The sequence below is a fragment of the Bufo bufo genome, chromosome 6 (genome assembly GCF_905171765.1).
Source record: "Bufo bufo chromosome 6, aBufBuf1.1, whole genome shotgun sequence".
In the NCBI taxonomy this organism is placed as follows: Eukaryota; Metazoa; Chordata; class Amphibia; order Anura; family Bufonidae; genus Bufo; species Bufo bufo.
In genome coordinates, this window is record NC_053394.1 from 192,327,409 (window position 1) to 192,345,262 (window position 17,854).

Genomic DNA, 17,854 nt, shown 5'->3' on the forward strand with positions numbered 1-17,854 from the left:
AACTGTTAAAATCTGGTGACTGGGCAGGTCAAGGAAGTGAAAACCTTGATGTGTGTGAGCAAGCATTAACCTTCTGAAAAATGCAAGCTGGAAGCCCTACCATCAGAGGCAACACATGTTGCCACAGGATGTCCTGCACAAATCAAAAAGCTGCTAGTGTTCCTCAGTGGCGACTCTAGGATCAATATATAGGGGGGGCGGGGGCTCAGAAGATACACAGTCAAAAATGGGGGGGGGGGGCACTAATAATTTTCACCAGCTAATCATACTACTGAAAAATACAAAATAAAGTATATATAAATAAGATAACAAAATACTCTGTACAAGCTGTAACACATAAGAAAGGATGTTACACGTCTAGATCCATCTGCTCACTTACGTCTATATTCGCTTCATGGAAAACTATGGAAACAATATACTGTAGTATAAGTTTCTACACAAATTGCAGATGCTGAGGCAAACAGCATGTGAATGTACACTCACCTAAAGAATTATTAGGAACACCTGTTCTATTTCTCATTAATGCAATTATCTAGTCAACCAATCACATGGCAGTTGCTTCAATGCATTTAGGGGGGTGGTCCTGGTCAAGACAATCTCCTGAACTCCAAACTTAATGTCAGAATGGGAAAGAAAGGTGATTTAAGCAATTTTTAGCGTGGCATGGTTGTTGGTGCCAGACGGGCCGGTCTGAGTATTTCACAATCTGCTCAGTTACTGGGATTTTCATGCACAACCATTTCTAGGGTTTACAAAGAATGGTGTGAAAAGGGAAAAACATCCAGTATGCGGCAGTCCTGTGGGCAAAAATGCCTTGTGGATGCTAGAGGTCAGAGGAGAATGGGCCGACTGATTCAAGCTGATAGATGAGCAACGTTGACTGAAATAACCACTCGTTACAACCGAGGTATGCAGCAAAGCATTTGTGAAGCCACAACACGCACAACCTTGAGGCGGTTGGGCTACAACAGCAGAAGACCCCACCGGGTACCACTCATCTCCACTACAAATAGGAAAAAGAGACTACAATTTGCATGAGCTCACCAAAATTGGACTGGAAAAATGTTGCCTGGTCTGATGAGTCTCGATTTCTGTTGAGACATTCAAATGGTAGAGTCCGAATTTGGCGTAAACAGAATGAGAACATGTATCCATCCTCTGATGGCTACTTCCAGCAGGATAATGCACCATGTCACAATAACTCAGGAGCCCTATCAGGCATTATAAGGTGGTAATATAAGTTATATTACCCCCTGTATAATGTACCCTGATACCCCTTGGTTATATTACCCCCTGTATAATGTACCCTGATTGCCCTCATTATAACTGAGGGGTATCAGGGGACATTATGGGTAATATTATAACTAAGGGGTATCAGGGTACATTATACAAGGGTAATATAACTGAGGAGGGCTATCATGGGACATTATACAGGGGTAATGTAAGCTATATTACCACCGTATAATGCCTGATAGTCCTCCTGAGTTATATTACCCCTGTATAATAATGTACCCTGATACCCCTTAGTTATATGACCCCGCCGGGATCATATAACTAAGGGGTATCCGGGTACATACTTATACAAGGGTAATATAACTCAGGAGGCCTATCAGGCATTATACGGTGCTAATATAGCTTACATTACCCCTGTATAATTATACAAGGGTAATATAACTCAGGAGGCCTATCAGGCATTATACGGTGGTAATATAAGTTATATTACCCCCTGTATAATGTACCCTGATACCCCTTGGTTATATTACCCCCTGTATAATGTACCCTGATTACCCTCAGTTATATAACTGAGGGGTATCAGGGGACATTATGGGTAATATTATAACTAAGGGGTATCAGGGTACATTATACAAGGGTAATATAACTGAGGAGGACTCAGTGCTATCAGGGGACATTATACAGGGCTCCTTAGTTATATTACCCCTGTATAATATAATAAGTTATAGGGGTATCAGGGTTGAGGAGGGGCTGGGCGCAAGCAGGCAGGCCATGAGGCGAGGTAGTGGGGGTACATACTTTTTTAAAAACTTTTTATTCTTACTTTGTTTTCTTAGCTTGCCTAGGGGCCGGCCAGGGCAGGGCCAGGCAGAGTTCTTGGGAAGTTGCCACACACAGTCCTCCTCTCCTGTCCGAAGCTGGGGCCTGGGCTGGGCACAGACAGGCTCACTAGCAGACGCAGTAGCAGAGCTGCAGAACAGAAGCAAGCGTTTGCGCGGGCGGGCAGGCACACAGCTTTACGTGGTGACGTCAACTCTGCGGCTGCCGCACTCCCAGCCTGCACCCGCCCTGCACGCTCTGCCTCCGCTCGGTCCGAAAGCCGCCCCCACCCCCATCTGTCATGTCTGTGTATGTTGTCTGTGTTGTGAATCACTCAGTAGTGCGGGCGGCCGGGCGCAGCAGCGAATCAGCGGGGTGGGCACCCAGGGGGCAAGGAATGACCTGGGGGGGGGCAATTGCCGCCCCCCTTGCCCCCCTGTAGCGACGCCACTGTTCCTCATTATAGTATCACCACTAGGGCATCTGACTGTAGTATGCAATGGCTCCCCAGATCACACACCAGCATTTGGGGCAGTGTGTTGCTCCAAAGCAAAGGTAGGATTAAAGCACTCATCACCAGGTCTCCATATTCAAACTCAACCTTGTTTGTATCCCAAATAGAACCTGAATTCATCACCAAAGACAATACAGGTCCAGTCCATAGTAGTCATGATTTCTTGTTCATGATATCACTGCAAATGAAGGTAACAGTGGCTGGCTGTCAATGGCAGTACACATAATGGGTGCCATGACAGCAAATTTCCTTATGCTAATTTCGAGACAGGACTCTGTGATGAAGCTGCCACCTGCATCTGGATGGCAAACGTACAAAACTTTGGGAGCTGCTCGTGCCTATTGGTGGACCAAATGATCCTCTCTACTGGTGGTCTGCCAAGGCCTTCCATAGCCTGTTCGCCACATGTACATGCCCTCACATAACTACTTCTCCCAACATCTGCTAACAGCTAGGTAAGAACAGCTTAGAAAGCTTCACTTAGTATAATTATGCACCCCCTCTCATTGTTTGAGAACTGAGAAAATTTTTATAGGGCAAGATCTAGAGTCTAGTCAGACCAAACCTGTAATCATTTACTTATCTGCCTGAGACATAATTAATGCCAAGTTTCTATTTGGGTGCATTCGTTTTTCTTTTTCTTTTTTTGTCAATGAGTGTACCCTCTACCCTCTTACTCTGACAACTTTTAACTAGCTCACTTCCTTAAGTAGACAATAACATAACTTTTTTATTCAATCTTATTGATTGTCAATTGGATGTCTATAATATGTAATTATAAGACCTCAACAGTAGAGATGGAGATCATGATACCTTATTATCTTCTCTTACATATCACTAAATTATAAAATATCCATATTACTACACAAACCCTGTAGATTATCTTAAAATTGACAAATTAAAAGCAGAAATGACTGAAATTTGCGGTGGATTTCTTTGCTAAAAATTATTTCTGAATGTTCATAAAACTGGCATTCCTTAATTTTTTGTTGTTGTGAAGATGTTAGCTTAGATTTGTGATCAGGAGAGCAGAGAGATGGGCTCCAGACTGAGCTGCCAGAAACCAGCCTGAATGGCACTGCATGCAAGAGATTTGTGTCAAATCTCTTTTTTATTGATTTTCACAAAGTAGAGAAATGTACAGAACAGATAAATGAGCAAAAACACATCAAGTAACATTATGTGCGAATAAAAGTTGCTAGAGGTCTGCTACGGCTTCACTACCTTCGTATGGGCTACTTATTCTATAAACTTAATTATACATCAATATCGACCTTCTCAAGTTGCCCAGAGGTGCTTATGGCTAGTGTGAAGCTAGCATGGTTCAGGTAAAAGTATGGGTAAACAAATATAAACATACCTTGACAAAAAGTTTGTCACAAAGCCAAAGAAAATTAGAGAAGTGGAAGGCGCAGGGACGAAACACCTAAAATCATGTTTACACTTGTTAAGAGATTCCACTTTAGTAGATTTAACCTTTATCCCTGATTATCTATTATATATGGGATTATGTCTGGGCCTTGTGCAAAGGACTTCCAAGGAGCCCAGGTAAGTTTATATTTATTGTGTTGACCATTTGCATATGAGCAAAGTTCCTCCAACCTCGCAATTTGACCAATCTTATTGATCCAGTGGGATATTGGAGGAGCAGTCGGTTGTTTCCAATATAATGAAATCATGGCCCTAGCCAATAGTACTAGTTGTATCTAGAGTAGTTTATTATAGTTTTTCGTTAAAGGTGGTATGAGGTTAAGAAAGATTACCTCCGTGGTCATGGGAGGAGCGTTTGGCGGAAAAAGTTAGATTTTGGGACAATCCCACCATAGGTGGATATATGAACCAACATGTTTGGCACATCTCCAGCAGATGGCTGGGATTGTAGGATTCATGCGATTCAGCACCACCGAAGTCTTGTACCATAGACTGACTAATTTGCATGCCGTTTCTTGTAAAAGGACACAACTAGATGGTCCCAGGCAAAATGTATATATATATGCTTGAGATTGAGAAATAGTTCTTTCTCCCATGCTGAGATGCATGACAATACATGGATTCCTGGGGCGTCTGAATGCTGGCCTGCATTAACTTTTGATATAACCATCCAAAGCCAGGGGCGGAATGCTGCTAATTTCTCTAGCCATGTCAACTCTCAGGTAATATCTCCCATTTTAATCAGCTTTTAAAAGTTTAAATATAAATGGTTATGCAGTCAGGTCCATAAATATTGGGACATCGACACAATTCTAACATTTTTGGCTCTATACACCACCACAATGGATTTGAAATTATACAAAAAAGATGTTCTTTAACTGCAGACTGTCAGCTTTAATTTGAGGGCATTTACATTCAAATCAGGTGAACGGTGTAGGAATTACAACAGTTTGCATATGTACCTCCCACTTGTTAAGGTACCAAAAGTAATGGGACAATTGGCTTCTCAGCTGTTCCATGGCCAGGTGTGTGTTATTACCTCATTATCCCAATTAAAATGAGCAGATAAAAGGTCCAGAGTTCATTTCAAGTGTGCTATTTGCATTTGGAATCTGTTGCTGTCAACTCTCAAGATGAGATCCAAATAGCTGTCATCATCAGTGAAGCAAGCCATCATTAGGCTGAAAAAACAAAACAAACTCATCAGAAAGATAGCAAAAACTTTATGCGTGGCCAAAACAACTGTTTGGAACATTCTTAAAAAGAAGGAACGCAACGGTGAGCTCAGCAACACCAAAAGACCCGGAAGACCACGGAAAACAACTGTGGTGGATGACCGAAGAATTCTTTCCCTGGTGAAGAAAACACCCTTCGCAACAGTTGGCCAGATCAAGAACACTCTCCAGGAGGTAGGTGTATGTGTGTCAAAGTCAACAATCAAGAGAAGACTTCACCAGAGTGAATACAGAGGGTTCACCACAAGATGTAAACCATTGGTGAGCCTCAAAAACAGGAAGGCCAGATTAGAGTTTGCCAAACGACATCTAAAAAGCCTTCACAGTTTTGGAACAACATCCTATGGACAGATGAGACCAAGATCAACTTGTACCAGAGTGATGGGAAGAGAAGAGTATGGAGAAGGAAGGGAACTGCTCATGATCCTCATCAGTAAAGCATGGTGGTGGTAGTGTCATGGCATGGGCATGTATGGCTGCCAATTGAACTGGTTCTCTTGATTTATTGATGATGTGACTGCTGACAAAAGCAGCAGGATGAATTCTGAAGTGTTTCGGGCAATATTATCTGCTCATATTCAGCCAAATGCTTCAGAACTCATTGGACGGCGCTTCACAGTGCAGATGGACAATGACCCAAAGCATACTGCAAAAGCAACCAAAAAGTTTTTTGAGGGAAAGAAGTGGAATGTTATGCAATGGCCAAGTCAATCACCTGACCTGAATTCGATTGAGCATGCATTTCTCTTGCTTAAGACAAAACTTAAGGGAAAATGCCCCAAGAACAAGCAGGAACTGAAGACAGTTGCAGTAGAGGCCTGGCAGAGCATCACCAGGGATGAAACCCAGCGTCTGGTGATGTCTCTGCGTTCCAGACTACTTCAGGCTGTAATTAATTGCAAAGGATTTGCAACCAAGTATTAAAAAGTGAAAGTTTGATTTATGATTATTATTCTGTCCCATTACTTTTGGTCCCTTAGCAAGTGGGAGGCACATATGCAAACTGTTGTAATTCCTACACCGTTCACCTGACTTGGATGTAGATACCCTCAAATTAAAGCTGACAGTCTGCAGCTAAAGCACATCTTGTTTGTTTAATTTCAAATCCATTGTGGTGGTGTATAGAGCCAAAAATCTTAGAATTGTGTTGTTGTCCCAATATTTATGGACCTGACTGTATATGATGTCGTCTATTGTAGTTCCTCTAACAGCCGACTGGAGAGTGACCAAATCTGGGAATGAACCCTCTTGTAATATGTCACCAATCAGATGGCACCTCAATTTCTTTTGCAACGGAAGCCATTGTGAGGAGTATGGATCCTGAAGGCCCAGCAGGTCTCCCAGGCTTATAAGCAGGGAGGTGGTAGGCCAGAATGTTTGATTCTTAGATATTTTTTCCAAAGATACAGGGAAGCTTGTGTCAGTAAATTATGACAAACAAACAATATATAAGACATAAGGCACAAGTGTACAGGAGGGGGGGAGACCTCATGTAAGGAGGTCATATACAACCTCTCTCCCAAACACCCAGCTGGCAGGGAAAAAGAGGTCACAGCCCTAGGTATACATCAGCATGAAAATTGTGAGAACTGTAGGTTCACTCAAAATAACATGTACTGGTATGTATGTTGCATGCACAGAAAGATAAATGAAAAAAATGTACAAATAGCACAAGGCAAACTAGCCCACCCAAAGACCTGGGATGGCCGCATAAAGTATGCACATAGCCATTGAACTGTAAAATACAAACAGAGGCAAGGTTGCCAAGTGCAGGTGGTAATAGAAATATAAAAAGAAATATAACTAACTGAGCAAAACAACAAAACATGTATTACCCAGGATATGCTGGACCCAGAACGTGTTACCAAAAGCTGCACCTCGACGTACGTTTCACCTGGAGAGGCTTCGTCCCAGGTCTTTGGGTGGGCTAGTTTGCCTTGTGCTATTTGTAAATTTTTTCATTTATCTTTCTGTGCATGCAACATACATACCAGTACATGTTATTTTGAGTGAACCTACAGTTCTCACAATTTTCATGCTGATGTATACCTAGGGCTGTGACCCCTTTTTCCCTGCCACCTGGGTGTTTGGGAGAGAGGTTGTATCTGACCTCCTTACATGAGGTCTCCCCCCCTCCTGTACACTTGTGCCTTATATCTTATATATTGTTTGTTATTTGATCATGTCTTAATAAATTACATATATTTTATATGTGTGTCTCCCACTTTTCTTTGGGGTTATTGGTTTTGTTTTTGGGTGGACTCATATGTTGACAACATATCTGGTAATCAATCCCTTCCTCCCTCTTTCGTTTGATCAGTGTGCTAGAAGCTATGTGTGATGGGATGAGCCCTAGACATATTTCAGGAATAGTTTAAGAAAGAAGTAGGGAGGAAGATAGATAGGCAGAGTCTGCATCAGGTATGATATTTTGGGAGTTATTATCATTTTGAGCAGGTTGGAGCGACTCATCTATGAGATAAACGGGATCTTCCAGGAGTTGAGAGTAGCTTCAATCGTTTGCAATAAGTGCACATAATTTAGTGAGTACCAACTATTGGGTGATGGGGATATATGTAGACCCAAGTACTTGATGGATGAAGAGGACCATGGAAAGGATGTGACCTTTTTTACTGCTGAGATTCCAGAGGGTAGGCAAGTGATGTTCAACGTCTCAGATTTCGATGGATTGATTTTAAAATTGGACAGATGGTGGAATTGGTCAAAGAGACGGGACAAAGCCGGAAATGAGGATTCTGGGTTAGAGGTGATAACTAGTAAGTCATTAGCATAGGCTGCAGTAAAATGTTCAGTACCTCCTGCTTTGAACCCCTTTATTTCTGCGTCTTGCCTAATTGATTGGATGAGAGTTTCCATTGTGAACACAAAAAGGAGAGGGGGCAACCCTGCCTAGTGCCGTTAATTATTTGGAAAGGGGGGACATTGTTCCGTTAACCCTTATCATTGCTGAGGTGCAAGAATACAGTGCTGAGACGAAGTTAAGAAAGGTTTCTGGTAGGCCAAATTTGTGTAATACGACTTGCATATAGACCCAGTCGGCCTGGTCAAATGCTTTTTCAGCATCGGTAAATAGAAAGGCCAATGGTGATTTTTTTCCGCCTGGCCAGCTGGATCAAATGCAAGACTCTGAGGGTATTGTCTCAACCCTCCATGGTCTTCACAAAACCTACCTGTTCAGTGTTAGGCCAAATGCACACGGCCATGTTCCGTGGCTGTAAGCGGTCCGTGGTAACCCGGCCTGGAATCCTGCTGAGAGCAGGAGCGCGCGGCATCATTGCTTGCTATGATGCCGTGCGCTTCATGCCGCCGCCGCACTACAGTAATACACTCGTAATGACAAATATTTTAACGTCCACGTTGAGCAGGAAAATCAGACAGTAGATACCATAGTTCCGGGTCTTTCCCTTCTTTGGGCAGGATCGTAATATGGGCTTCTAAAGTTTGTGGGGGAAAGGTATTCCCAACAATCAAAGAATTGAAAGTCGAGAGCATGTGGGGAAGAAGGATATCTTGCAATGATTTATAATACATGTCCGTTAATCCATCTGGGCCCGGGCTTTTACGCTTGGGGGATTCCTTTAAGACCAATTGTAATTCAGAAAGGATTATTGGTGTAGCTAATTGGGCTGTTTGAGAATCATCTAGGGAAGGCAGGGATAAGTCATGTAGGAAGTTGTTTATAACTTGTTGTCTGAGATAAGATTCTTCATGAGAGTCTCCTTATCTCAGATTGTATAAGGCTTCATAGAATAGTTTAAAGTGTTCTGCAATGAACTTTGTGTTAGTGGTCTGTTGTCTGTTGGAAGCCCTAATGGATTTGATGAAGGTCTGTTCCCTAGCTCTTTTGTCCATAAGAGCCATAAGTCTAGAGCCCTTATTACCATGCATGTACATCTTATGCTTAGCGCCAGGGCCGGCGCTACCATAAGGCAGACCAAGTGGCTGCCTTAGGGCGCAACCTGGGGGAGGGTGGAAAAATTAACCTTCTTTTTCTTTTTTGCACGTGCGCTGTGCGGCCCCGGCCCTCACTCACAGAGTGGCACGGGCCCGGCAACACGTTCACGGGGTCAGGCCAGGGGGGTGTGACTGGCGAGTTGCACAGCGGCGGGCGGCAGCAGCGACTGGAGCTGACTGTGTCTGTGAGTCTGACTCACACACAGCCAGATTGCCGTAGCAGCAGGACAGGTGGGTAGGTGATCACTGATGAGCGCACTAGCGCCAGAGTGCACGGCATAAATATGTTTTTAAAAAGTTATTACACAAACAACAATCATAAATGGAGGGGGGGTGGTGACCATGATATGATGGGAGGGGGGACAATGTCTGTAGTCTGTGACATGGGGATGGGGCAAGGGCCGGCCGGGGGGGGGGGGGGTGATGTGCCATGGGGGACTGAAATGTGACACAATAGGGGGTAATGATGTGATCAAGATGTGACACGAAGGGGGTGATGTGACATGGTTAGGAGGGGGAGAAATGTGACATGGATTGAGTGGGAGAAATGTGAAATTGAGGGGGTGAAATGTGACAAGAAGGGGGAGAAATTTGACATGGAGGGCTGATGTGACATAGGTGATTTGACATGGAGGGGGGAAAATGTGACATTGAGGCCTTGAGGGGGAGAAATGTGACATTGAGGGGGAGAAATCACACATGGGAGGATAAATGTGACATGGGGGTGATGTGACAAAGGGGATTATGTAAAAAGTCGGGGGAGAAATGTGACATGGAGGGGGAGAAATGTGACAAGGAGTGCTGATGTGACATAGGTGTGTGATTTGACATGGAGGGGGAGAAATGTGACATGGGGGGCTGATGGCTGACATGGGGGGCTAATGGCTGACATGGGGGCTAATGGCTGCTACAACATGTCAGGTGTATATGTATTGTCATCTGGTGTAATCTAACATTGCATTTCCCTGTATATACATTTTCTAGGCCTGTTATATATATTTTGCTGTATTTTCCATGTACACCAGCAGGTGGCAGCAATGTGTTTAGTTCAGTTTAGCATATCTAGACTGGAATAGTACATTCCAGGCTAGCTCCCCTCCTCTTTGAGGAGGTGTGGAATGTTCCCACTTCCTGCCTCATGGGGAGGAAAGAAAGTTCTAGTTAGTGTACCAGCCACCCCTGCTTGGGGAAGGCTGTGTTAGTAGGAGCTCCCAGAAACAGGGATCCCAAGACAGGATCGAGCCTCGGCTGAGGCCAAGGATCACTCTTCCCAGCCTGAGCCATCAGCCTCAGCTGGTTGACAAGAAAAGCAGCCACCTCCAGCCTCCAGGAAGAAGCATTCCCTGTGAGCCAAGCTGTGAGTACATATCCAGAGACCAGGAGAAGCCAAATTCCACCTCAGCTAGTCAGGCCCATACCAAGCAGAAGACAGACAAAGCAGAAGATAAATACCTGCCATATTCTCCAGGCACATAGTATAGCTGCAGAAGAGATATTGATCCCTGCCATACATTGCCTATACCTGCTGGGATCCAAGACTATTGCTGTAACTTGTATGGATTGATGCTGCCATTAAGTAAAGACAAGTTGGATTATCTCCAGTCTGGATCTCATTTACTATTACCCAAGTTCCTCAGTTGCTCCTATTAACAACACTCATTTTATTGCAAGTGAGCCAGGATCCAGGAGTCCAGCCGTACCAAGGTAGGAGACACCGTTGACATTACACAGAGACTTTATTCCCCCTCTGGCATTCCTCACCTGGTACGTGAGTTATAACATCTTAAAGGGCCCTGAGACTATAACCTGCACACATTGCAATTGGCGTCACGAACTAAAAACTGTTAATTTTGCACCAGTGTGCATTAGTCACCAATCCGGCTTACTGCAATGAGTGGCTGATGGATGGGGGCTGATGTCTGTCATGGGGGTCTGATCTGAGGTCTGATTAACATTGGGGTCTGATTGCTGGTCTGACCTGAGGTGTAATAGAAAATATTTTTTTCTTATTATCCTCCTCTAAAACCTAGGTGCGTCTTAGAGGGCGAAAAATACGGTCCTCAAACCAGCGATTGTCTGAAGCAGAGAGAAGATACCAGGACCACACAGAGGAGAAGCCAGCTGCTGCAGACGGGACCAGGGCCTGGTGAGCTGCAAGGTGGGGGTGGGTTGGAGGGGGGGTGCCAAAATGTAGCTTCGCTTGTGTTGGCAAAAATCCTTGCTTAGCGTAAAGATTTGCTTTAGATGCTTTTAAGTTGAGGAGTTGCATCAATTTCTCCCTCTGAACAGTTAATTCTGTTTTTTGTGGCGATGTGTAATGTTCTTTTATGTTGTCTTTCTAGGGCTTCTATTCTTTTAAGGGTCTCACATTTTTTGAGGTAGAAGCATAATGAGATCAGATCACCTTGCACCACTGTTTTATGGGCTTCCCAGATCATCGTTTGAGATGTATTTGCAAAGGTATTTGGGCAAAAGAGTTGCTTAGTAAGGTCATGATGCGGGCTTTGTGTGATGGGTCTTGGAGTATCGTCTCATTAATTCGCCACATAAAAGAGCGGGCGGGAAGGGACTATGGATAATGAGACCGGGGCATGGTCTGAGATGGAGATGTTGTGGATTGAGGATTTAACCATTATTGTTAAGTATTTGGAGGAGAGGAGAATGTAATCTATTCTTTGATAAGAATTATGAGCTTCCGAGTAATCCCTGCCAGGTGGGTTGTTTGTTCGCCAAGTATCAATAAGTCTGCAGGATGACAGGGCAATCCTTAATGCTCTACGTTTCCTATAGGAAACACGGTGATTCGGGTTGGAGGAATCGAGTAGAGGGTCCAAGGTGATGTTAAAGGGATTCTGTCATCAGAATTTAGGCCTATAACCTAAACATATGGCGAGGTCCCTACTAATACACAGAATCCTAAAGTGACCTTATCAAATGCACCTGTGGCTCTATAATCATATAAAACAGGTTTATATAACCTGTCACTCACGTCAAAATGTGTCCAAGGGGCCTTCTGAATTGAAATCTCCGCCCTCCCTTCCATTAGAACCGCCTACCTCAGTTCATCGTTCACTCCTGGCAGCGGCCTCGTTATGCGAAGTGCGCCGGCCAGCGCACTTCGCTAGAACCTGCCTTGGCCGCCCGATTACAGGCTGTAATCGGGCGGCCAAGGCAGGTTCTAGCGAAGTGCGCCGGCCGGCGCATGCGCACTTCGCATGACGAGGCCGCTGCCAGGAGTGAACGATGAACCGAGGTAGGCGGATCTAATGGAAGGGAGGGCGGAGATTTCAATTCAGAAGGCGGCGCTTGGCACCGAAAGGAGATGGCTGCAGCCGGGCACCCTGCATCGTGAGACGTCCCCTTGGACACATTTTTAAGTGAGTGACAGCTTATATAAACCTGTTTTATATGATTATAGAGCCACAGGCGCATTTGATAAGGTCACTTTAGGATTCTGTGTATTAGTAGGGACCTCGCCATATGTTTAGGTTATAGGCCTAAATTCTGATGACAGAATCCCTTTAAGATCTCCCCCTACAATGCAGATGCCCTCTTGGAAAGATTCAAGGCGTCTAAGTGTCTGTCAACCAGGGCACTTGTTTTACATTACGGGTGTATATACCTGCAAGCGTAACTGGTGTATTGGCTATTTGGCCTTTCAGGAACAAATATCTACCAACAGTGTCCGCTAGGCTGGACATCAGAGTAAAATGAAGTGATTTTTTTACAGCAATGGTTACACCTCTGGTTTTGGAGGCAGAGTAGCAGGAGTGGAACCATTGTGTGAAGTAGGTTTTGTGTAGAGTAGGAAGCTTACCCTGTTTAAAATGGGTCTCCTGGCATAGCACAACATCTGCATGAAGGGATCTGAGCAGTTGAAATACCCTGGATCTCTTAGAGGGTGAATTTAGTCCCCGCACATTCCACAACACTGCATTAACAGCTGACATTTAGCCTGCTTTCTTATTGATAGAATAACAAAATGAACAGTTTAAAACACAAGTTGTAATAATACAATAAAAACAGAACAGAGCAATAAAGGGGAAGAGAAAAAACGGGAGTAGGGTTAGATTTTTTTTCTCTGTCCCTATAGTACTTCAGGAAAATATCCTGAGGCTGGAGACGGGGAATAAAGGTGAAGTAGGGCTATAACCCAAAGAAGGGTGAAGTTGGTCTCACTTACTGGTCAGGGATAGGGATGGACAGTTTAAAATGATTATTTTCATTTTAAACCGTCCATCCCTATTCAGTGAATCAGGTTCTGTGAAAGTGATAGTAAACGCATTGACCAAACCTTCTGTGAGCTATCACCTACTGGTCAGTAGAAGGAGTATTAGCGCCAGAGCTACTGTAGATAGAGCTTGCAGTGGGGCGGGGAGAGAGGGGAGGGTGGAGAAAAGGGACAAAGGGAAAAAGGAGGGGGGGAGGGAGGGAAGGTCAGGAGGATATGGGATGTTGGACATAAGGGGTTAGAAAAGAGGGTAACAGTTTTGCAGAGTGAGTAGGGGAAGAAGACCTAAACCCTGGTATATGGAAGGCTTTACTGTAGTATTATTCAATTGCAGCCTGGGAATCCAATCTGTTTAAAGGAGTATCAGTCCGGTTTGGCCGCCTGTCTTTTTCAGGTCTTCTTCACTTTCCACGGGACCGCAGCGGGAAGGTTTGGTAGTTCCGCCACGTCAGAGATAGGGTCCCAAGTTGGAGCATTTGAGGGATCCAGATCAAAAAGCTTGTCGATAGGAAGCAGATCTATTGGAGATCGTACTACTTTGTGTGCTCCTCGATAGGTAAAAGCGTTCCCGAACGAAAATAACCATCTGTATGGAATGTCCATTTTCCTCAAAAGGTCCAGAAATGGTTTTAGCTTATGTCGTTTGGACAAGTGACCTGTGATAAGTCCTGGCAGATTTGTATAGGAGAGCCCTCAAAGGACAAATCCTGACCGTTTCTGGTTGCTTTAAGAATCATGTCCCTGTGGTGAAAGTTGAGGACTTTGCAAATTATTTCTCGGTGAGCCTCTCCTTCTTTGGGCTTTAGTCTAAGTGCTCTATGTGCTCTTTCAAGGATAAAATGATCTCTCATATTGGATGGCAGTAGAGGTTTCAATATTTCCTTGGTGATGTCCATCACAGATGATATAGGCACCGATTCCGGAACTTCTTTTAAGCGATGGTTGTTGCGCCTCACTCTATTATCTTGATCCTCCACATATGAAAGTAAATTATTGAGATTATGTTGGTAGTGTGAGAGGGCTGAAGCAGTAGCCTCTCCAAAAGATACAAAGGATGCTTGGTTCTCTTCTAATTGTTAAACTCTGCCTCCGATCTCTCTGTCTGTTTTTATGTCTGAAAGTTCTTTGAGCTATTGCTGATTCGATGATCTGCTGTAAAGTTTTTCGTGATGTGGAGATGAAGGGGTCTCCCTCTTGGCAGTCTTCAGCTCCTGAGCGCTCATGATCTGACGGTTCTGTGGCGGAAGCCATGTTCCGGTCAGTCGATTGACTTAATGGTTGAGGATCTGTGGACTTTTTATGGAGAAACTTCTCCATTTCTGACTGTGACTTCTTTACTGTCTTAGGGCCTGTTCCCCCTGGTTTCCCTACTTTGACCATGGTGAGTGACAAGGTGAGGAGGGGGAAAGATTTACGTAAGGTGGGGTTGCTAATAAAAGACTCAGAGCTCTCTACCCCTGGCTTCAACCCTTACACATCCGGTGCTAAGCTCTACACATGCAGAAGAGTCCCGCGTGGGGAAAGTTGGCACTGGGGTGGGGTATGTGCCCTTATTCGGAAGATAAAGTTTACTGACCGCTGCAGCCCGAGTGGCCTGTAGTTTTTGTGAGGCTCTCGTTTGCTACCCGCCGAATCGCCTTGACTTCCAGTGGGAATGGTGTGACTAAAAGTGTCGCGGCAGCTTCCGCGCAGCAGGATGTGTAGGCCCGAGCGGGCGACTGGGTATGTGGGTTATGATCTGGTTGCCTCTCTGGGAGGTAGAATTCATTGTCGGCGACGAAGCAGGAGCGGAGCTTACATCACCCGCGTCCTGCTCCTTCCAGCGCCAGGCCACCTAGTGATCTGCATGCAAGAGATTTGGAAGGGGATCTGAAATAAGAAGTATTGGCCCCAGCAGCGAATAGTGGTGACTGATTACGCTTAAGGTGTGGACTTTGGAAGACCAATGGGAGACACCTGAGTGATCTACTGACTTGCCATTCATCTGGAATTCTCCCTTTGTCTGAAAGCAGTGCAAATCTATTGTTTTATTTCATAATTGTTACATGAAGAGCATCTACTTTGTGGAGAGTATCTGCAGCGCTTGTATGTAAAAGACTGGAATAAGTAATTTTTTTCTTAGATCTGAACAGGAACGGGACTGAGCATCCTGCAATGTATGAGAACATATGCAGGTCGCAGAAAAACAAATGGTTGAAAATGTTTTCTCAAACCCAATTGGAATGATTTTTTTAAAGGGAACCTGTCACTGGGATTTTGGGTATAGAGCTGAGGACATGGGTTGCTAGATGGCTACTAGCACATCTGCAATACCCAGTCCCCATAGTTCTGTGTGCTTTTATTGTGTCAAAAAAATGATTTGATACATATGCAAATTAACCTGAGATGAGTCCTGTACGTGAAATGAGTCAGAGACAGGACTCAACTCAGGTTAATTTGCATATGTATCAAATTGTTTTTTTGACACAATAAAAGCACACAGAGCTATGGGGACTGGGTATTGCGGATGTGCTAGCGGACATCTAGCAATCCATGTCCTCAGCTCTATACACAAAATCCAGGTGACAGGTTCCCTTTAAACCAAACATTCATGCATTCCATTACAATTACCCCAAAAGGTGTCCATATGGTTTAGGCTTATGTTCCTCATCTACTATTTTACAACACTCATTTATTTTTGTGGCTTTTAGTGATTCACTTAACTCTAGCTCCAGGTATATCCATTTCCCTAAGACTTAGTCCTTCTCTACTAATATCATCACCATGAGGTGTTTCAGATCTGATCCTTTTCATGTAGCTCAGGATTTCTTGAGGCTCTCTCATACCCATATCCTTACATACCCAAACAATGTCCTCCTCATTTGCCACCAAAATAGACTGCACATTAGGATCATTAGGTACCCCTTCAATTCTTCTTTCTCCATGTGAATTTGCTGTTTTAATTGACCTAACTTCAGATCTTTTTGCTTCTAAATAAGCTTTAGAATGGTTGGTAGATCTTGAGAAAGAGTTGGTAGCAGAGTAACATTCACTATTAGTCTCATCCTTGTGGAAATTTCTTACTGGATGGAAAGTACTTGTCAGCCTTTGAGAACCCAAGTTCCTGGCATCCCACTGCCCACTTCCCTCCTCTTCCTCACCCCCTCCTGATTGTGATTTTGATCTATCTGAATCTGACCCTTCTAACCATACCCAGTTTGGAGCCTCAGGATTGGCAGGGTCCTCATGTGCTGGTTTTTTCTTGTGCCGTCGTATAAAGGTCAGGCAACTAAAAAAGAACAGAAGGGTAAGAAGAGAGAATATTGCAAGGAGTCCATAAAGTCCTTCTTGTAAGCCTGGTATTCCCCACCGTGTTGTAACAATATCATCAAAATGAGATTTATTATCTTCTATAGTAGTATGATCACCCCTAAGGATTATGTCACTGGTTCCTGGAATAACATTGTTAGCACTTGAGATAATGTTACTGTCCCTGGTCAGTAGGACGGTGTCTCCCTGTATTATGTCTCTGCCAAGATGTTCATCTCCTATTGTTCCATTTCTTGGGAACGTAACTCTAATATACCCAGCACTGAGTAAACCGATGGTTTCCTTTTCTCTACATCTCTCTGGCAGGAAAAGAGACATGTGCACTAGAGGTTCTTCACCTGGATTTTCCAAAATTAATACTGGCATAGACCAATAGCTTGTTGATATCATAGCACGACCAACTGACAGAACGGAGACATCAGAGGACACAATGGTTAAAACCAGTTCTTGAGGATTATAGATGGTTATTGGAACGAGAGACATATCACTGAAAAATAGCCAAACACATAGAACAGCCTCCTGAAAAACAAAAAGAAACAAAAAAGTCATTTTTAACCTTTAACCTGTTAGGACAATTTTTACACTATTCACATAAACAAGCAGAGAAAGAGAAACCAACTAATTTACAGGCATACATGCTAATGGTGCTTTTAGACAAGTGGATAGTGGTAAGGTGCTAAACAACATAATGGCATTTAGTGATTTAATGCCAATGACAGACAAGCATTTTCATACACAGGTTATCATGTACAAATCTATTCACATGCAATCGTTTACTCACATTATCAAAGATATTTAGACACGTAGAGTAACATAATGATTTACATATAACACGCCTGTTTTTACATTGTTCACATTGGCAAAAGATCACATAATGTAGCGTTTATACTAAATGATTATTGTACTACAAGAATTGCTAGTGTTTGAATTGTAACAGATTCATACAAAACCACATATGAAATCAAAAGGCATATGGAGGTATAGTATGACCCTCTACAACGCCATGGATACTGTATTACAGGTCTGTTCCACTTGGAAGTTGTACTGAACCAGAATATGCTTGTGTGCATCGGATCTAAGGATGTGCCTTATGTCTGCATATCTAAT

General features: G+C 43.7%; 1 protein-coding gene across 1 annotated transcript in view; it reads right to left on the reverse strand.

Annotated features, from left to right (window-relative positions):
* Nucleotides 1–16,132: 16,132 nt before the first annotated feature.
* Nucleotides 16,133–17,854, reverse strand: part of LOC121005627 (transmembrane protein 132A-like) — a 779,862-nt gene continuing 778,140 nt past the window's right edge. Inside the window, exon 11 of the mRNA XM_040438401.1 lies at nucleotides 16,133–17,266. Coding sequence (XP_040294335.1) covers nucleotides 16,133–17,266 — 1,134 coding nt within the window. The remainder of the gene's footprint in view (nucleotides 17,267–17,854) is intronic.